Source organism: Plecotus auritus (genome assembly GCF_963455305.1).
Source record: "Plecotus auritus genome assembly, chromosome: 15".
Lineage (NCBI taxonomy): Eukaryota > Metazoa > Chordata > Mammalia > Chiroptera > Vespertilionidae > Plecotus > Plecotus auritus.
In genome coordinates, this window is record NC_137781.1 from 13909964 (window position 1) to 13931515 (window position 21552).

At 45.8% G+C, this 21552-nt stretch overlaps 1 protein-coding gene across 1 annotated transcript; it reads right to left on the reverse strand.

Annotated features, from left to right (window-relative positions):
* Positions 1-2201: 2201 nt before the first annotated feature.
* LOC308239080 (uncharacterized protein) lies at positions 2202-21347 on the reverse strand. The gene is made up of 3 exons (XM_080651665.1): positions 21066-21347; positions 5568-5691; positions 2202-4620 (listed from the first exon to the last, which is right to left on the reverse strand). The coding sequence occupies exons 1-3, from the start codon at positions 21066-21068 to the stop codon at positions 2711-2713; spliced, it is 2037 nt and encodes a 678-aa protein (XP_080507791.1). The 5' UTR covers positions 21069-21347; the 3' UTR covers positions 2202-2710.
* Positions 21348-21552: the final 205 nt, after the last annotated feature.

The window sequence follows — 21552 nt, forward strand, 5'->3', positions numbered from 1 at the left end:
GCAGCCTTTCGGGGCTTTGCCTTTGGTCCAGTTCCCCCGGCAGCCAGCTGCCCTGGGGCTTTTCCTTTACACAGTTGGGTGTTACCCCGTCCTGAAGGGGCGCAGCTTTGGAGAAACACAGCTTTCTCCTCACCCTCTTAGCTCACTGGCTGGCTGTCCCTCTCAAGCTCACTTCCCAGTTCTTGGCATTTTTCAGATGTCCTCGGCCCTTTCTTTTTGTAAATTGTCTCCTCAGCTGCCTCTAATTTTTTAACAGCAAGTGGATGTTCTTTGATTTAGTTGTATTTCCAGTCTGGCTCAGGACGAGATGGACAACACCTCTGCCTATTCGGCCACCATTTTTTTTTTTTTTACAACTTGATGATCCTTGCTGTTAAAACCAGCCAGTGACCTCCCTACAGCTCACAAATGCACAGGGCATGCTCCCTTCAGGCCCTTTTCTGGACCCTGCAACCCATTGACTACCCCTGACTTCACCATCCCCGTTAGCTGCTAGTCCCACTGACTACCCCTGACTTCACCATCCCCGTTAGCTGCTAGTCCCATTGACTACCCCTGACTTCACCATCCCCGTTAGCTGCTAGTCCCACTGACTACCCCTGACTTCACCATCCCCGTTAGCTGCTAGTCCCATTGACTACCCCTGACTTCACCATCCCCGTTAGCTGCTAGTCCCATTGACTACCCCTCTCTTCACCATCCCCGTTAGCTGCTAGTCCATTCTTTGTGGGCTGTCATCCACTAGAATGCCAGTTCCCAAGGACAGGGGACTCTGTATTTGGGGCGTCTGAAACAGTTGGGCTCAACAGTATCTACAGCCTCAGTCTTTATATGTCTCCCTTATGCCCACCCATGCCTGCTGAGCCTCCATCCAGCCTGATTCAAGTCCTCATCCCTACAGCCTTCCCTCAGCCCACACACTCAAGGACCCTGGCCCATGGGCTGGCAGAAACATGTTCACAGGCACCCAACCTCTCTGCCCCTCAACCACACACCCCAGCGGCACACTATTTCCCAGAATCCAGGAGATATTACCTCATTTCAGATCTTCCATGCACAGGCAAAACTTAGGGAGGGGTACACCAACCACAACTCATCCTCTGAATGTGGAATTATATTGAGACCAAGCTTCTCCTTCTAGACATGCCTATATTGCAGAATGTCAATACACATCATACCCTGGAAAATTGGTTACTTCCAGGACTGGCTGGGTAAGGGGGTGAGGGAGAGGCATGCTTCATTTTTAATAAAGTGCAAAATAATCCCTAATATGAAAAAGAAGAGACTTAAACACCAGTAGGTCTCAGGGGTGAGTGGATGGCTTGAGGCAGGATTTTCTAAAGCTGAACTGATTTGGTGGCCCAAAGCATCAGGTGGCTTCTCAAAGATACAAAACTAGGTTCATTTGCAGAGGGCCAGGTGCCTGGGGGATGGGGAAGAGCAGGCTGTAGAGACCTCTGGATGAGACAAAAGAGCTCTGGACATCACCTCAGGCAGACACAGGAACCAAATCCCTCCCAGGGGCTTGCCTCTGGTTCCTCTCTACCAAACCCAGGGAAGGACACAGTATGTTCAGCTGCAGTGAGGAAAGGTGAGTTATGCAGGTAGAGGCCCCTCCTCAGGTCACTGGGTGAATGTTTGGGGGTTTTGGTAATCCTCATCTGAGGATATTTTCCCACTGATTTTTAGAGTGCAAGGGAAGGGGGAGAGGAAGGGAGAGATTGAGAGAGAGAGATCAATGTGAGAGAGAAGAAAAAATTAGATGCCTCCTACATAGCCCCATAGTGGCCAGGATCAAACCTGCAAATTAGAACTACCAATTCATGCGGTCTTTCTTTCAAGGTCCTGGGCAGTAATGCACTATATGGTCAAAGAGTGATTGGTCAAAGAGTGATTGTCTGGCATTATACTGTCCCTGTTAAAGCACAGAAATGTTGGTATCCACACAATATCTGTTAATTCTACATGATGATGATCACAATTGTGCTTGAAAATCATCCCTGGAAGTGAATATAACCAAAAAAATTAAAGGTACAAAAGAAAAAACACCTTTACTAAAAGATCATAAACCAGAACAGAGGACAGAAAGCGGTTGGTAGCTTGGTGAATTAGAACTTGAAACAATTCATCACAGCATAATGTGAGAGCCACACTGTCCCTGAAAGAGGCAGTAGTTCTTTTTTTTTTTTTTTTTTTAAGTTTATTTTTATTGATTTCAGACAGGAAGGGAGAAGGAGAGAGAAATGGAAACATCAATGATGAGAGAGAATCATTGATTGGCTGAGGCAGCACTTCTTAGCTGAGGATAGCTGCCCTGGAAGAATCCTGGGTCTGGTGCATTCCCTCGTCAGAGAGAAAGGAATGAAGATCCTGTCAAGAGCTGGAGTAATCATAATTTTCGCAAGCACAAGTTCTCACACAGAATACATTTCCCCTGAGCATGCAGGAGTTGGGACTGATACACACTCTTCAGGTGAGCCAGGTGGTAGAGGTGAAATCTCTTCAGCCACAAATCAGTCGGGTAGTAGATCTGGGCATGTTAGCAAGTGCAATGCGGCTCCTCCAAGCCTCACTTGTACCAGAAACTTAGGAGGAATCTAGCAGAGTGTATGTTCCATTAAAAGAGGTTTATATTCAGGAAAATAGGTCCTAAAGAGTTGTCTTCAGTGTTGTTATTCTAAGTGAGAAAAATAAAACATTACCTGCACATTTAACACTTCTCTCCAGAGTGAACTCTTTTGAGGTGTGCAGTGAGGTGAGCACTTTGACGAAAGGACATCCCACACTTTCTACATTCATACGGCTTTTCTCCAGTGTGAACTCTGTGGTGTTGTTTGAGATGAGACTTATAACTGAAGGACTTCCCACAATCACTGCACTCGTATGGCTTCTCTCCAGTGTGACCTCTCAAATGATGAATAAGGCTAGAGTTTTGCCTAAAAGACTTCCCACATTCAGTACACTCATATGGCTTCTCTCCAGTGTGAACTCTGAGGTGTACAGTGAGGTGATCACTTCGACGAAAGGACATCCCACATTCTCTACACTCATATGGTTTTTCTCCAGTGTGAACTCTATGGTGTTTAATGAGTTTAGTTTTTTCACTGAAGAACTTCCCACAATCAGTACACTCATAGGGCTTTTCTCCAGTGTGAACTCTCTGGTGTTTAATGAGTTTAGTTTTTGCACTGAAGAACTTTCCACAATCGGTACACTCATAGGGCTTTTCTCCAGTGTGAACTCTGTGGTGTTGTTTGAGGTAAGACTTATCACTGAAGGACTTCCCACAATCACTGCACTCATATGGCTTTTCTCCAGTGTGAACTCTCTGGTGTTTAATGAGTGTAGTTCTTATACTGAAGAACTTTCCACATTCAGTACACTCATATGGTTTCTCTCCAGTGTGAACTCTGAGGTGTGCAGTGAGTTGAGCACTTTGACGAAAGGACATCCCACATTGTCTACACTCATAGGGCTTCTCTCCAGTGTGAACTCTGAGGTGGTAAGTGAGGTGAGCCCTTAGACGAAATGACATCCCACATTCTCTACACTCATATGGCTTTTCTCCAGTGTGAACTCTATAGTGATTAATGAGTGTAGCCCTTTCTCTGAAGAACTTCCCACATTCAGTACACTCATATGGCTTCTCTCCAGTGTGAACTCTGAGGTGTGCAGTGAGTTGAGCCCTTTGACGAAAGGACCTCCCACAATGTATACACTCATAGGGTTTCTCTCCAGTGTGAACTCTGAGGTGTACAGTGAGCTGACCCCTTCGACGGAAGGACATCCCACATTCTCTACACTCATACGGCTTTTCTCCAGTGTGAATGCTATGATGTCTAGTGAGGTAAGCCCTTTGACGAAAAGACATACCACATTCTCTACACTCATATGGCTTTTCTACAGTGTGAACTTTGTCATGTTGGCTGAGGTTAAACTTACGTTTGAAAGACTTCCAAAAATCACTACACTCATACAGCTTTTCTCCAGTGTGAACTCTCTTATGTCGAATGAGGTTAAAGATTTGTCTAAATACTTTCCTACATTTGTTACACTCATAAATCAGTTCTCCAGAAGAGACACCCTGACACTGAACAACATTCAGGTTGTCGCTGCAAGCGTCTGCACATTCACCCCACTTGTGATGACTTTTTCCATCAAGAAATTCCTGTGAAATCTCACTGCCACAGTGTAGCTCCTCAGTGTTGAGAGTGGCCTTGTGCTGGAGAAGCTCTGAGTTGTACTGCAAGTCTTCCCCAACCTCCCTGCTGATTGCAGGCACTGAAGATAAGTAGAAGCTGCACTTGCTCACAAATGAGGCCCTGTCCATAGCTTGTTTCCAGGGCTCCTCCCTACATTCATTCCTCTGTTGCTGTTGAGGGTTTCCACTGAAACAGAAGTCTCCAACACATGCGTCACTACAGAAGGCTTTCTGCTCAAAGTATGCTGCATATGACTCAGTCAGGTGCAAAATATCTTTCAAAACAGAGAAACATCGCTTACACAGGAGGGTCTTCTGAGTGGCTGGAGCTCTCTTAGAATCTCTGACCTGTGACTCTCCTTGTATAGATACACTCTGCTCAGAACAGGTCTCCTTATCATCCATTTTATGCCGACAACCTGAAAAGTGAGAAATGGTGAGGAAATAAATGTTGAATGTGGTGACGGGGGAAGTCCCATTGCAAAAGCGTGTTGTACATCACACGTTGGTCCCATGAAAATGTCTGAAAATAAGAGATGTCCAGGAAGGATTAATAAGAGGCTCCTGTGACTTTCTGGGTTAATGAAAATCACAAAACAGGGAGACCTCCCCAGAAATATGACGCAAACATGGCAAGCACCGTATGGATGAGAATATGGATCTCTAGCTAATCCTTTAATTGCAGCATTCAGCATGGCTTGTCTGCTGGGGACAAGGGTGAGCTGTACAAGAGGTTGGTTAGGTTTTACTCCAAGTAAAATTCAATAAAGGAGTAGCTTGTTTCATGGACTACTTAGCACGTAGGTGCACCTCATAACACATGTGCAAGTCAATGTTGAAGAATACTGCAATGTTGAAGCAGTGCAGAGGAACAGGTGATGAAGAGGTGAGCTGTCAGCACTGGCCCAGAGCAACACAGCTTGCTATAGTATTCAGGGAAGAGAATGTTACAAACAATTGAATGGGGCCTTACAAGAACAGCCCATGGTTCATGTAAGTAAAGACCATAACATGGTACAGGTCGTCACAAAGAACCTTTACCTAGAGAAAGAGTGCAGAAGTTGAGTCCATGCATGTGGACACTGTCAGTTTCCTATGAAGATAAATTGCAACCTGGGACCCATTAAGCTCATTGCAAAACTCCTGACTCCTTGAGACTTGTTGCACTTTTTGAGGTAATGGGTGTTAGGGATGTTCGTGGAGCCCTTTGCTCGGGACTTGCTATAGAGCTCATCCCTGGTAGCCACAGCACATTTGACAGGACAGTGGGGTAAGTTAGAAGAGGCCATGTTCTGGCTATGGGAGTGAAAACACTATGGCTGAGGAATAAAGGAAAAGAGACAGTGTGAGAACATGAAGGTCTTACCGACAGATGACACATGTGCAAAAACTTCCAGCATCACATTGCAGTACAAAAGTCTCTGAGCCTCATCAAGGAGCACCCACTCTTCCTGAGAGAAGGCAATGGCCATATCCTCAAAGTTCATATCCTGTATTAATGGGAACAGTACAACCCATGATCAGATTAATTGCTAAATTCTAAGTCTGTCATAGTCCCCACACTCCACATCCATCTGTTCTCTCCACTCTGTGCATCAGAGAAAATACCAGACCTTCATCCCATGAAAGCCACTGTTCTCTTATATTCCTACTGATATTTTGTCTTCCCACAATAATAAAGGCAGTTCAGCAGATGGAAGTTACCTGGACTCTGGACCTCTCATGTGAGCCACAGTGACTCTAATCCATAGAGTGGGTGTCAAAAACATAGTTTGCTCAAGCAGGTATGGCTCAGTGGATAGATGGTTGGCCTGCGGACTGAAGGGTCCCAGGTTCAATATTGGTCACAGGCACATGCCCAGTTAAAGGCCCGATTCCCAGTAGGGGATCTGCAAGAAGCAGCCAATCAATGATTCCCTCTCATCGTTAATATTTCAATCTCGCTCCCTCTCCCCTCCTCACTGAAATCAATAAAAATATATTTAAGAAAAAATAGGTTAAAGAGTGATGCTGGCCATAAAGAGTGATTAAGTGATTTGATACTGGTCTTGTCAGGCAATACCCTTGTAGTCCCTCAGATTGTTTCTCAAAGACACCAAATACATGGCATCACACTTTACCCTCCTGACCCCAATACCGAGGTGACGAGGCCATTGTTTTGCACTACCTGCTGCACATATTTCTTTGAACAACACTTCTCTCACACAGCTTCATTCCCAGAGGCACAACATCAAAGGTAATGCATATTTGCCTTGGCGAGGACAAATTGTTTCCCAATCACCTTCTTTTCCAAAATTATAGTTCACCACCTCCATAATCCATTTCTCCTTACCCTTACCCCTTACCCATGCCAGTGGAGAGTTTGAAGCCTGGGTAACATGGAAGTATGCTATCTCATTCCTATTAACCAGTGTGTCACCATCACCAACAAAAGGCAGGTGGTTAAATGGCACCTAAGCTCTGTATTGTGGGAAACTGCCCATTGTCTTCACTAGCAGAGCGGTGTGGACAAGGAACCCAGAAGGCTGGAGACCTTGAGCTCTGGCAAAGATTAGTGCTATACACCCACTGTCTAGTTGAGACAAAGGTAGCTGAAGCAACTTCCACCTTTTAGTCTTATATAAATCCTTGCTGATAGGCTATCACCGAGCTATTACTGGAATCGCCTGCTAAGGGCTATGGGTGTATCCCAAACCTGAATAAAAGAGATGGCAAGGCCAGAGCAAAGCGGAGTCCTTCCTTGGGTTTCCGCCTGGCTCCCAATTTCCAAATTATTATCTTGTCTCTTTCATTTGCATGTGGTCTCCTCCAGAGCCCGAACCCTAAACCTGAACCCTGAGCCACGTGGGATGTGGGTCACTTGCAACTGGCGCCTGCGACATGGGACCTCTGGAGGGGAAGGTTTCGCCTAGAGTGAAGAAAGGAAGATTTCACTGAATAGGTGGGGAAGAAATCACCATATAGATGAGGAAAATTCACCGCACGCAAAGCCCACAATCAGCTGCAGAAGTCGCAATCTGTAAGTAGAGTGGGAACATCTTTTTAGCCAGGCTAATGTGGCAGTATTCGATTATAAAGTAAACTTTATTATAGACTTTTGTTTGCATGCTTAAGGAATTAAAGTTTCAGAAGGTATTCTCTTACAGTTTTTGCTTGATGTTACAGAACATAAACCTTGGTTTCCTGAAGAAGGTTTAGATCTTGAATGTTTGGGAAAAAGTTGATCAAAATTTGAAAAAAGATCAGCAGCAGGGAAAAAAGTTGCCTCCAAACTGTTTCTCCTTGTGGAACACAGTATTTTATTTGCTAGAGCCTTTTAGAGAGGCTAAGGAGGATAAATCGCCTTCCTTTGCACCCTCCGCTCCTAAAGAGGAACTAACTAACTAACTAACTAAATAAATAAATAGATAGATAGATAGATAGATAAATAAATATTACTAGGTCTTTTTGTGATCCTGTAATATAGGCGCCCACTCTCAGTGTTATTAAGTATCATATTTGCGATGTTTTTATTTCACAATCCGTCATTTAAAATTTAGACAAATGAAACATTTTCCAGAATTTAGGGATGCATCTGAAATTTCTGTACCCATGAACAGAAAAGCAAGCTTAAGAAAATGCACGTGCTCAGCCCAAATTTGGGTGACTTCTTGAGCCCCCATCTTTTCACAGATGCTACAGAATAAAGCATACTGTTTTTTCTTTAAAAAGATGGCAAAAATGACACAAGGAAAATATACAGGCTGTATTTAGGCAATAGGATCAATGCACTCCTGTTTTTATAAAATAAAATAATACTTTAGAATTGAAGCCACTAAAAGTCAAAAAGTTATCTCTGTTACAAAAATTTGCCAAAGAAAATGCCTTAAGATAATTATAATTGAACTAGAGGCCCGGTGCACGAAATTCGTGCACGGGGGTGTGTGTCCCTCAGCCCAGCCTGCACCCTTTCCAATCTGGGACCCCTCAAGGGATGTCCAACTGACCCAAGTGGAGGACTGGGCTGGCCAGGGTGTGCGGAAAGCTTGGCTTCCTCCATCACCGGTGGGATCGGGCCTAAACAGGCAGTCGGACATCCCTCTCACAATCCAGGACTGCTGGCTCCCAACTGCTCGCCTGCCTGCCATCCTGATTGCCCCTAACCACTTCTGCCTGCCAGCCTGATCACCCCCTAGCCACTCCCCTGCCAGCCTGATTGATGCCTAACTGCTCCCCTGCCAACCTGTTTTCCCCTGAATGCCCTCCCCTGCAGGCCTGGTCACCCCCAACTGCTCTCCCCTGCAGGCCTGGTCACCCCTAACTGCCCTCCTCTGCAGGCCTGGGTCCTATCCAACTGCCCTTCCCTGTAGGCCCGGTTGCCCCCAACTTCCCTCCTCTGCAGGCCTGGTCCCTCCCAACTGCCCTCCCTTGCAGGCCTGGTCCCTTCCAACTGCCCTTCCCTGCTGGCCATCTTGTGGTGGCCATCTTGTGTCCACATGGGGGCAGGATCATTGACCACATGGGGGCAGCCATCTTGTGTGTTGGAGTGATGGTCAATCTGCATATTACTCTTTTATTAGATAGGATAGAGGCCTGGTGCACGGGTGGGGGCCAGCTGGTTTGCCCTGAAGGGTGTCCCGGATCAGGGTGGGGGTTCCCTTGGGGCGTGGGGCGGCCTGGGTGACGGGCCTGTGGTGGTTTGCAGGCTGGCCACGCCCCCTGGCTCCCCAAGCGGAGGCCCTGGTATCTGGGGTTTATTTATCTTCTACAATTGAAACTTTGTAGCCTGGAGCAGAGCCAAGCCTTCTGCTTGCTCCATGGTGGCAGCCATTTTTTTTTTGGATTTATGTATCTTCTATAATTGAAACTTTGTAGCCTTAAGCAGAGGCCTGGGCCGGCCAAGGTGTGTGGAAATCTTGGCTTCTTCCATCACCGGGGGCAACCCTAGCCTCCTGCTCTTTCCAGCTCCGTGGCTACCACCATTTCTGTTTGGATTTATGTATCTTCTATCATTGAAACTTTGTAGCTTGAGTGGAGGCCTGGGCCGGCAAGGGCCAGCAGAAAGCTTGGCTTCCTCCATTGCCGGGGAAACCCAAGCCTCCCTCCTGCTCTCTGTGGCCGTAGCCATCTTGGTTGGGTTTATTTGCATATTTGCTCCTGATTGGCTGGTGGGTGTGGCTTGTGGGTGTAGCGGAGTGATGGGTAATTTGCATATTACTCTTTTATTATATAGGATTTAAATCTCAAAAAATTGTTGAAACATAGACAAATACTATATTAATTATAAAGTTCCAATAGCCCAGGCGGAAGGCTAGCTGCACCTCTCTAGTGGAGGAAGTGGCTAGTCGCCCTTCCCCCAGCAGGAAAAAAAGGGTGTTTTAAAATCAAGCGGCCAGGCCCTCGCCAGCCAAAAACATAGTTTCCTGCCAGTAGCAACTTCTAAAGACAAGCTTGCTTTCCAGCTTCCCCTCCTTGTGGGGGTCACATTTCCAACAAAAAGAATGTAACTAATTTGCATTTGTTTGGCTACCGAACTCTAGCAGCTAAATCTAAGAAATGCTAAATATTTGACTTGTCAGCTCTAAAAGTTCAAGGTTCAAATTAAATTGGGAGAAATTATGTAGTTGTGGTAACTAAATGCCTAAAGTATAGAAATTTCTTTTATATATATTTGATGATCTTTCCAAGTTAAATTTCAAAGCTATAACCAAGGGATAATTTTGGAGCATTTCACAGGCCCAGAAATGATTCAAAGAATTTGTTCTCTCTTCTTAAAGGAAATATTTTAAATTTGGCCAATCTAATATATTTGAAATCGCATGGAAAACTTTATCAAATGAAAACTGATACCTATATTTTACTTATATACATATATTTTAAATGTTATGAGGGTTTTGGTCTCTAAGGAGGGCAACATACAGTAACAATATATTTCTTAAATACACCCAAGTTTTTCAACAGCAGAATTTTAAGATGAAATTTTAAAGACAAAAAGCCCATAGCCGCCTGCATTTTAATTAGGCTGGAAGTGGGGCAATGTTTGTGCCTTGTGAATCAGACATATAAGTTTATTAAAATTTACTTGCTTTGCCTTTTTAATAAAGATGCCTACTTTAATTACTTTATAAATTAGCTTTTTAAATTATAATCAAGGTTTCATATAATTTCAGCTAAATGAAAAGCCAATATTTTTATAAACAATTAAATTCTAATAAAGCCACCAGAAACAGCTAGTGAGATTTCTGTTTGTCTGCAATATAATTTTGACTGTCTATCTTTTAGGGGATTTTTGTTTGCTCTTCCCTTGTTTATTGTGAGAATAACAAAATCATCTTTTCTGTCAAAGAACAGTTTTTTAGACAGCCGCCATTTTGGACTGCCTGACTGCAGCCACCATGTTGGCCACATGGCTTGCATCTCCCCTGGTGCCTCCATCTTGAAACAGCAAAGGCCAACCCCTCCCTTAGAATTAGCCAATCAGGAAAGACCGTGCACCTGAGCTCCAATCAAGAGCAAGGGACAGTTCACGTGCATTGTTAAGGCACTCTTCTTCACAAAGGAACTTGCAAAGATTCAGAGCCAAGTTCAAACAGGAAACTTTCAAGGGGGTAGCATGTGTCCAGTCAGGGACACCAGGCAAGCCAAGAGTCATGATTCCCTGTAGGGGTGTCTGCCAGTGATACTCTGGGTATTTGTGTTTCACAGATTGGGAGTTTATGAATTATTTTCAATGCTCAATACACTGCTTGCAATAAGTCATGTGTCTCATTTGAAAATCTTACATATTATTTATTCTTTATATGCTGAAATTATAATTGAATCCAAGTAAAGTCTAGGAAAATTACTGAAACCTCCCATAACCCCTCTGTATATGCAAATTAGCCAAAGGGGATACTCTTTAAAAATATAATTCTAAGCTTAATAAATAGGAGAAATTTTAAAATTTTGAAATCTCTTCCACTAATATTTATAGGGTAAACTGAAAATTATTAGTCAAACCTTAAATCTGATCATAAATAGTCAACATAATGTAAACAGAGTCATTATAATATAGCTCTTCAGCCACATGACTCAGTATCCAAGCAGCAGCCCTGTAGATTGCTTGGTGTAAAAAACAAAACAAAACAAAAGAAAGACAAAAACTTTTAAGAGAAACTCTCTAAAAGCTGGCCTGGAAATTATTCTGGAAGGAAATAAAAATATTTCCTTCAAGTGTCTGGGAAACAGTAATTAAAAAGTCAATGCATTAGGCTTTGAAAAAGAAATAATTTGTATTTTTGCCTCCCTAGACAAAGCTTATGTAAAGTTACTCAAAGACTAATAGCAGAAATTTAATTAATGTCATTTACTGTCCATAACCTAGGACAAGTAACATTTAAAAATAATAATAATAATAATAATAATAATAATAAAACTTATTTCAGATTGGTTTAAATTGGCTAATTAAAATAAATGAAAATTCATAAAAACCTTGTTGTACTGGGCAGGAAACTGTTCCTGAAGCATTAACTAATTTTTTAGTAATGGTTTATCTCATAGTTCAAAAACTGCTTAACATGCAATAAAACCAAACCAGTCATTTCTGTGCATAAAATTAAAATTAAAAAGTTATCAAGACTGCATTGCAAAATTTCCAAAAGCCTCTTAATATTATTTAAACCAAAAAAAAAAGAAGGGGGATAGGGGAATAATCCCCTGTGAGTAAATTACATCAAGAAAACTTTTTACTTTAAAAATTATTTTTCACTTCTAATGCTGAAGACAAGACACCCATGAAAACACACTGGTGTCAGAATAAGCCAAAGGAAAATTGTTTGGGCACATGAAAAGTATAGTTTATAGAAAAGATTCCTTTATTCGCCTTTGGTCGAGAATATGTTTGTATATTTCCAGAAAACTCCTCCAAGCCTGTGTACGGATCCCAGAGAGGAACTGACCAGATTATTCCAGCCATGAAGACAAGAGGAGAAACAGTCCAGAGATGGAAGCTGGTGAAGACGCCTTGCCATGCTAGCAGTAAGCAGCTGTGTGACGCTGCAGATTGCCCAGGACCAAGCCAGAGAAGGTCGGACCTGCATTGCCACCATTTGCCCACCATCCAGAACTAGCGTATCATTGCTGGCACGTACACATAAGGAACTGTTGGACATTGAAATTGGGACTCAAAAAACTATAGGCCCAGAAAGAAACTTACTACAGACTGATTCATTTGCCTCTCAGCATAACCACTATTGCTTGTCTCATTTTTGTTCTCAAATGTTTATTTATAGTCTGCAGATGCGGAATGAAGAGTCTTAAAAGGACTCGAAAACTTTTAAGTGGCATTCACTTTTCAAGATTTTTTAAGGAAAAGAAAAGGGGGAGATGTGGGAAACCGCGCATTGTCTTCACTAGCAGAGCGGTGTGGACAAGGAACCCGGAAGGCTGGAGACCTTTGAGCTCTGCAAAGATTAGTGCCATACACCCACTGTCTAGTTGAGACAAACGCAGCTGAAGCAACTTCCACCTTTCAGTCTTATGTAAATCCTTGCTGATGGGCTATCACCGAGCTATTACTGGAATCGCCTAAGGGCTATGGGTGTATCCCAAACCTGAATAAAAGAGATGGCAAAACCAGAGCAAAACGGAGTCCTTCCTTGGGCTTCCGCCTGACCCCCAATTTCCAAATTATTAACTTCTCTTGTCTCTTTCATTTGCACGCGGCCTCCTCCAGAGCCCGAACCCGAACCCTGAACCTGAACCACGCGGAACATGGGACACTCACACTGTACCTAGAATGTAGCACCAAAACACCCCTCTTTACAGGCAATTACCCTAAAATTCACCTTATTGGATCATCCAGACAACACCAGAAATGCACTCTCCCATCATTCACCCTTATGTCAATGTCAGGGTGCTGTGGCCATTAATTCACATTCCCTCTCCGAGCCCACATCACTCTTTACCACACCTCGCTCACACATGCACTTCCACAGCCCCATTCCCCATAGTCCTCTCCTTGGCCTCTTACTTATTACGCAGTATGTGTTGTCCAGAGAATGCTTGCCAACATCTCTCACTTAACTGCCACCCAACTCCCAGCCATGATTTCCCTCTGCACATATACCCAGGGAGTCTCACAGATGACCACTCAAGCCTTTAAGCTAATCCACAACACTGAATGTAACTCCCCATACAGGCCACACAAAGGGTCACAACAAAATCCTGGTGAGTGTTTAGAGAAGTTAATATGTACCAGCCCTAGTCTCATCTTGTTTGAATTATTCTTCGGCCTCCAAGTAATCTCATGTCCACTCATCTTTTAAAGGCCTTGGCCACTGCGAAACGATTCTCTCTCCCTGACACTCTACATGACAACTTCTGTGCCTATGCTGTGTTGTGACAGCCACCTCCCACAAACAGTGGCCCCAGCAGGAAAGGTAGTCCTCAGGCTCACACCTCCCTTCTGAGCTTCTACTATCATTACCAACCTGACCATGATTTCCTATATTAAATTATCTACAGTCTTTGCTGATGGGTCTCAGTTGGTTGAGCATAGACCCATGCACTGGTGTGGTCACATGCCTGGCTTATGGGTTGGATCCACAGTAGGAGTTGTGCAGGCATCAACCAATCCCTGTTTCTTGCTCATCATTATTTCTCTGTTTCTATCCCTCTTCCTTCCTTACTACATACACACACACACACACACACACACACACACATTAGAGGTCCAGTGCATGGATTCATGCACTTGTGGGGGATATGGCCCGTGGGGATCGGTCCACTGTGGGAGGACCACTCACCCCGATAAGCCGAGCTGCTGTGGACCCGTCCTCTGAGCTGCTGCTCCCACTGTGGAAGCACACTGACCACCAGGGACAACTTGTGCATTGAGCGTCTGCCTTCTGGTGGTCAGTGCACATCATAGCGACTGGTCGACCGGTCATTCTGGTCGTTCCATTGTTTGATTGCTGGTCTTTTATATATATAAATAGACATAGAAAGATATAGATATAGATATAGATATAGATATAGATATAGATATAGATATAGATATAGATATACATATATCACACCTGCTGGTTCCTGAATCAGCTCACCCTTCACTCTAAGCCTTTGCACATTCTTGATCCTATGCCCTGGAGCAGCGGTCACCAACATTTTGGACCTCACGGGCCACCAGTTGCCAACCGTTGCCCTGGAGGCCCTTCTACTCCTCACACTGGTTGCCAAAAACAAGGTCTACTTCATGAAGCTCTGGTCATGGCCTTACGATTCTGGGCTTAGTATCTCTTCAAAGCACCCAGGTCCAAGAGCTACAAGAGTGGCTGGACCATCACAGGACGCCACTATCTCAGAGGCCACAAGAGTGTAAGGCCCTGAAATAAACTCCAGAAACCGGTACACCTAATTGTTTCTGCATTTGCAGGAATTTGTGGAAAGAAAATGGTCTGTTGAGAGCCTGGTAACTGCCACCAGAATCTATGGGCTCAGGCTGCTCAGTACCTTGCCCAGCCCAGAGGCCAGATGACCTCAAGATGCCTCTATTATCTCAGGGCTCAGTCCTCAGTGCTCACTTACAACTGCTTTCCTTTGTCTTCTAGTCTGTTCTTACCTCTGAGTAATGTTGAAGTTAGAACCCTACTCAGAAAATGTCCCTCTTTTTTTCACAACCATCTATTATTAGGTCTGATCAAATAATTGAATTAATAACCCCTCCCCTGGGAACTGACCTTTTGGCCACTACACAATGGATATTCCACTTGCTTAGACCACATTCCACTTGCTAAGACCATCATCTCTCTCTTCTGGAATTTCCCAGAATCCAGACCTAAATAGAATTTTCCGCCCGGAAAAAGCCCACCTAGAATCCTTTAAAAATCTCTGACTCCCTGTCGTTGGGTGCTGGTGCCATTTTGGGGCTCAGCCCATCTGGTATCCAGATGATCTAATAAGTTCATAATTCTCCACCCTTTTTGGCCTCGTGCGTTCCTTCTTTGGCAACCCTAACATTTGGTGCGGAAACCCAGAAGTGTTCTATGGGAGTAGGGAAGGCATTGCCCCAGCTTCATCACCCTAAGTTTGCTAGTTTGCTACTCGTAGAGCAGTAGGCAGTGACAGCTCAGCCTGGGCTTACCTCCAGATCCTATGCTGGTGACTCGATTGCTGGCCTCGATTAGGCCTCCAGACCTTATCAACCCTCTCGAGCCAGCCAAGGAGGATGCTGGATCGGGACCCACTCTTTCTCCATTGTTGACCCTCCATCTCATACCGGCCAATCTTCTCTAGGTGAGTGATGTTCCACAATTTCCTTCATCTTGAGTCTTCTCAACAGTCTCTTGTCTCAAAAGTCCTAATGCTAGGCCAGAAGACTCCTCAGCCATTTGGCTTTGGGTCCTTCTGGATTGGGGGTGCCCAGTCCAGAGCATCACCTCATGTCTCATGGTGATTGGTGTGGGAGCAGGGATGCCTGCCCTAAACAGTCACCTTTGGATGTGTGGTCTGTCACTCACCCTTCCTTTCCTGTGGGCAATGCCACACTCCCTCTGCACACTCACAGGGGAGATCATGCCCAACCACCTCATTTTATTTTGTAACACTGTTTGGCCACAATATAAACTAGATGATAAGTCTCAATGGCCTAAAAACGGCACTTTTAATTTTAACACATTGCACAATTTAGGTAATTGCTGTCATTGCAATGAAAAATGGTGAGAGATTCCCTATGTTCTGGCCTTTTTTACCCTTCAGTCCCAATCCTCTAAATTCTGTTCCACCCATCAGATCTTTCTCCCTCACATAAAACATCATACCCCTAACACTTCTGATTCTGAATCTACTTTTGACCCAGCAGACCACCCCCTCTATCCCCTTACACATCCCTTCCCTCACCTGCAATAGATTCCCAAAATCCAGACCCTCCTAACCAGAAACCGCCTTCTCTCCCAGCCCCTAAGAGCCCAAATCCCAAGAACTTGAGCTTCAATACAGCCTTTCCCCACCTAACACTTGCTCTTGGGCCACCCTAAGACTGCCTTCCTCAACAGCTGCTTCTATTCCATCACCCATTCTACCCCTGAGAGAGGGAGCAGGAACTGAGGGTATTGTCTGGGTACACATCCCATTTTCCATGTCCGACCTCACACAAAGTGAGAGGCATCTCAGGTCTTTTTCCACTGAGCCGACCACCTTTACTAAGGAATTTAAGTACCTGACTCAGTCCTACGACCTGAGCTGGCATGACATCTAAGTCATCCTGTTGTCCTCTCTCACCCCAGAGGAGAAGGAGCATGTCTGACTAGCAGGGCAGGACCGTGCTGTGCCCTCCATAGACAGGACTTGGTGGCCAACCCAGTTTGTGCTAATGCAGTCCCCGAACTGACCCAAGATGGGCCAATCAGGTCAGTTCCCAAGATGGGACTCTAGGGTGCAGGCTCTGTAGCCTGTCTCATTGTTGGACTCAAAAAGGCTGCTGATAAGGTGGTCAATTATGTCAACTTAATGAAATCACCCAGGGCCTTGTCAAAAACCCAGCTCTCCTCCTCTCCTGCCTCAAGGAGGCCTTACACAAATTTACAACCTCAGAGCCCACCTGCCCAGAGGGAGCCCTTTTTCTGAACACCCATCTAATATCCCAATCAGCCCCGACATACACTATAAACTTCGAAAAGTAGACACAAGTCATCAAACCTCTCAAAAAGACTTCGTTAACCTGGCCTTTAAGGTCTTTAGTAATAGAGAAAAGGAGACCCAAATCCAAAAACAAAGGTGAGATCAGGCCAAGGCTGAAGCCCAGAAGGCCTTCCAGCTCCTAGCCACCGCTCTCAAGAACCCCAAATGAAGTGCCAGTCCTCCAGCTCTGACTGGTTTGGCTCAGTGGATAAAGCATCAGCCTGCGGACTGAGAGGTCCCGGGTTCGATTCCGGTCAAGGGCATGTACCTTGGTTGCGGGCATATCCCCAGTGGGGGGTGTGCAGGAGGCAGCTGGTCAATGTTTCTCTCTCATTGATGTTTCTGGCTCTCTATCCCTCTCCCTTCCCCTCTGTAAAAAAAATCAATAAAATATATTTAAAAAAAAAAAAAAAGAAATGCCAGTCCTCCAACCGAGGGAGTAAGTCAGGCGCTAAGCCTCTTCCCGGCCCATGCTTCAAATGCAACAAGGAAGACACTGAGCCAAGTCTTGCTCAAACCTGAGACCCACGCCTGGGTCCACAGTGAAGAAGGAAGGCCACTGGAAGTCAGACTGCAGTCTGGCCCCTCCAGATCAGACATCAACCAGCCTAGCAATGCCGCCCTCTGGATCCATTCTGGAGCTCCCAGACCTCCTGGGACTGGCCACCGAAGACTGAAGCTGCCCAGGCCCTGAGAGGGCTCCACAGACTTACACCACCAGGACAGAGCCTCGGGTAACGATGTGGTGGCAGGTAAGCCAATCTCCTTTTTAATTGATACTGGGGCCACTTATTCTGCTCTCCCAGAATTTGCTGGGACCCTTGTCCCCTCCTCAGTCTCTATTATGGGGTTGATGAGATTAGTCTCACAGTCATTAGCCACCTCACCGTTACACTGCATCTTACTAAACACCCCCATTTGCTCTTTCCTCGTTCTACCTCGGTGCCTGACCAGAGCTACTGCGCATCCCCTCACAAAACCTGGTTGTCCCAAATGACAGCCCTCTACCTCAGTTTCACTCTCACCCCACAAAGCCATGCCATTCCTTAGACTGTAAACGCCTTATCTCCTCCATGATTGCCCCCTCCTCTGAACAAGAAATACTCTCCTTTCTCAGGGTTGCTGGGTACTCTCCCCTCTGAATTCCCACTTCAGTCCTCCCACAAGCTCCTCTGTGACATAACATGGTGAAGGAATCCTCTGACTGAGCCTTTGGATCCCAAGGCCAGCATTCTCACTGCTTTAATGCTCTGAAAACTGCTTTCACCTCAGTGCCTATTCATCCCCCTGCCCCTCCTCCCCCACATCTTTCCCAAAGAACAACTTTCTTTACTGAAAAACTAGGAATGCCTATTGCACAGTCTGGGTACTTATCAGAAGCTGAACTCATTATCACCCAAACTTAGCATGTTATCCCTAAAGAAAATTGTGGCAGTTTATGTTTGTTTGTTTTTAAGAGATTTTTAATTTTTAAATATACAGCATATTTCTTTATAGATTTCATAGAGGAAGATAGAGAGATAGCAACATCAATGATGAGAGGAAGTCATTGATTGGCTGCCTCCTGCATGCCCCATACTGGGGATTGAGCCCGCAACCCGGGCATGTACCTTTGGCCGGAATCGAACCCAGGACCCTTCAGTCTGCAGGCCAATGCACTATCCACTGAGCCAAAATATCTAGGGCAAAATGTGTCCGTTTTAAATCCAAGCGGCTGGAGGCCTGGGCACAGGCTTCAAGGCCTGCTCTCTCCTCCTCCTGTCTTTCCGAAAGCCTCATGTGCTTACACATAAATTTCCAAAGTCTTTGGTAACTTAAAGGCTTTGGAGCATCGCTGGGTTAAATGATAAACATCTAAATATTTTAAAATGGCATGAAATACTGAAACATCGACTGCTAGGCATCTTTTAATTCACTTGCTCTTAGTTTTTATTACAGAAGGTCTCTTGTACTTTGTCGAGTGTGTATTTTCTAGAAAGTAAGAGTGTGTTATTTGTGAATGCCTAGAAGGTTTGTGTTGTCCAGTGAGACAGGACCTGCTCACCCCTGATGTCCGAAGGGACCCCTTCTCTCCTAGTAAGCTAAAGTAGCCCCACCCAGGCTCTCTGCTGTGGCTTAAGCCCTTATATCTGAGTCTAGACTTTCTTTATTATCACCGCTCATTCACAGTCCTTGCCACTATCACTGAAAGCCTCACAGCTCTTCCAGCTTGGTATTTAGAAACCTCTCTCCCCCTTTCTAGCCTTCTTTAAAGTCACACACTGCAAAGGACACCAAGTCAGGAATGATCCCGAAATAAAGGGAAATGACAAAGCAGACCAGGAGGCCAAGCAGCAGCTCAGAGGAAGCCTCCGTCTCCCCAACTCTTAGCTACACCCCATATAACACCCTAATACACTGCAGAGGAAATTCAGTCCCTGGTAGCTCTTGGGGCCATGCAGGAAGATCCATGGTTAAAATCTCAGGGAAAATATATCCTTCCCCAGGGACAAGCCTGTGATATCTTACAGGCTATTCACAATTCTCTATGTATAAGATACATTTACAACTCCTAAAACCCCTCATCACATGTCCTAGTCTAGCCTTCCTTCTGCAAGATACCTCCCAAACCTGTTCTACTTGTTACTCAGGATCTCCCCAAGGAGAAGTTAGACCTCCTTCTTTCCCCACTCATCAGGCAAGGCGCCAAATCCCTGGACAAGACTGGCAACTGACTTCACTCACATGCCTCCTATTTAAAAACAAAACAAAACAAATATTCCTTAACCCTCGTAGATACCTTCTCAGGCTGGGTAGAAGCATTCCATTCTGCGTCTGAAAAGTCCTCAAGGTCACACAGCTCCCATTCAGCATATCATTCCCATATTCAGCCTCCCCACCTCATTACAATCAGATAATGCACCTGCTTTTAAACTGCAAATAACAATTCTCCTCCACTTGAAATCCAGTGGAACTTACACCCCCACCGCCCTTACCTTCAAGCAAGGTAGAAAAGCCCCACCTAACTAAATTAACTCTAGAAACTAAAGAACTTTAAACTACTCTCCTACCACTAGCCTTTATGCACATCAGGGCAATCCCCCCATGCACCCTCTTTTCTTAGTCCCTGTGAACTCATGTATGGAAGACCCTTATTAGGAAACTTCCCTTCCACAGAGACCCCTCTCGGAGACTATGTCCCCATTTTAAATCTATTCCAACCATTACTGAGAGAACATGCTGATCAAGTCCTCCCTCCACCTTCTACGGGAGACACCCCCCTACTCCTCTACAGCCAGGGCACTGGGTCCTCCTAAAGGAAATCCACCATCGAATAATTTACAGCCCCGATGGCAAGGCCCTTATCAGGTACTGCTAACCACCCGCTGCAGCTAAACTCTCAGAGAAACCCCGTGGTTACACCTTCCCAGATTAAACCCATCCCCGGAACACCTCCATCACGTGACCTGGAGTCCCCTAACTGTTACAGCCACCAGATTGGGCCCACCAGACTCCCCCTTACCCTCATCTATGCTCACCCAATGTAGATGTAGCCGCCAATGATCAGACTTTACCTGTCCCCGTAACCCACCATATCCGACACAAAGGGCAGTTCAGGTAATCCCTCTCCTCATAACCCCGGGCATCACAGCAGAGGCTGGACCTGGCACAGGGGCCTAACCCCTGCTCTAGCCCCTTTGGAAGTCCTGTCTCAGGACCTACAAGAAAGCTCTGGATGCAGGCAAGGGGCAAACCTGGGAAACAAGAACCCCGCCCCCAGGGTAACCTCCCCTCCCCCAGCCAGTAACTGGTCAGGCCACTCAGACCCCTGACCTTTTCCTCCCTACAGATCAGTCTGGGCCTCAGTTGTATTTCAGCTCCAGGCCCAGAAGAGCAGCGAAAGCAGACAAGAGACGCTGAGGCAGCCTCAGGACCAGCTTCCGGCTCCCAAGTCCCTCAACAGGACCGTTTCCGACCTTCCAGGTGGCCTAATAAATTCATAATTCTTCACCGTTTTTGGCCTCCTGCCTTCCTCCTTCCGTGACCCTAACATCGATGGCCCCAGCGTTCTGAGAGTGAAAGGAAAACTCCTCGTGCAAACCCACACCTCATCTTTGTTGTCTTTACACCCAAAACAGGCCCGGGTTTCCGAATCCTCCCTGCTCAGTGTCACCATCACGTCCTTACAAGGTGGCACTGCAGCCTTCCACCCGCTTCCCCCATCACCCATGTGTCACCACGAGGGACTCACCATTCTGAACGCTGGGACCTGGGCGGCAGGACCTGAGAGGCGCGGGTCCCCCAGGCTGGAGGGTGAAGTGGGGTCAGGCTTTGGGAACGCTGTGAGCAGAGAGGAGTCCGGGAGGCACGGAGACCCGATCTCGGTCTGTTGGGGCTCAAGGAGCCTCAGACACACCCCGCACCACAGGCAGCTGCCCCCCAGGCCTCCTCCTGCTCCCGACCAGCGCCCTGAAGCCTGTGACTGTGAACAAAGACCTAAGAGGTTAAAATGACCACCAAGAGGAGGAAGGCGGAAGTCCCGCCCTAACCGGATGTATAGACACTAAAGTGGCCTTTAGCTCCGCCCACATGGGCGCATTTCCTTCTGGGTAATGTAGTTTTCGAAACCGCCCATTGGCCTACTAGTACCCCAGCCAATGACTTAGGTGAATAAATGTGTGTGGCACAGCAAGTGACACCTGGGGGAGGAGAAGGCGGGACCAGAGGTCTGGCTAACT

Excerpts from the sequence above, each read along its gene's own strand:
- LOC308239080 (XM_080651665.1), bottom strand. Across the intron at positions 4,621-5,567 it reads TGCACATGTGTCATCTGTCG|GTTGTCGGCATAAAATGGAT; the intron begins GTAAGACCTTCA and ends CTCACTTTTCAG.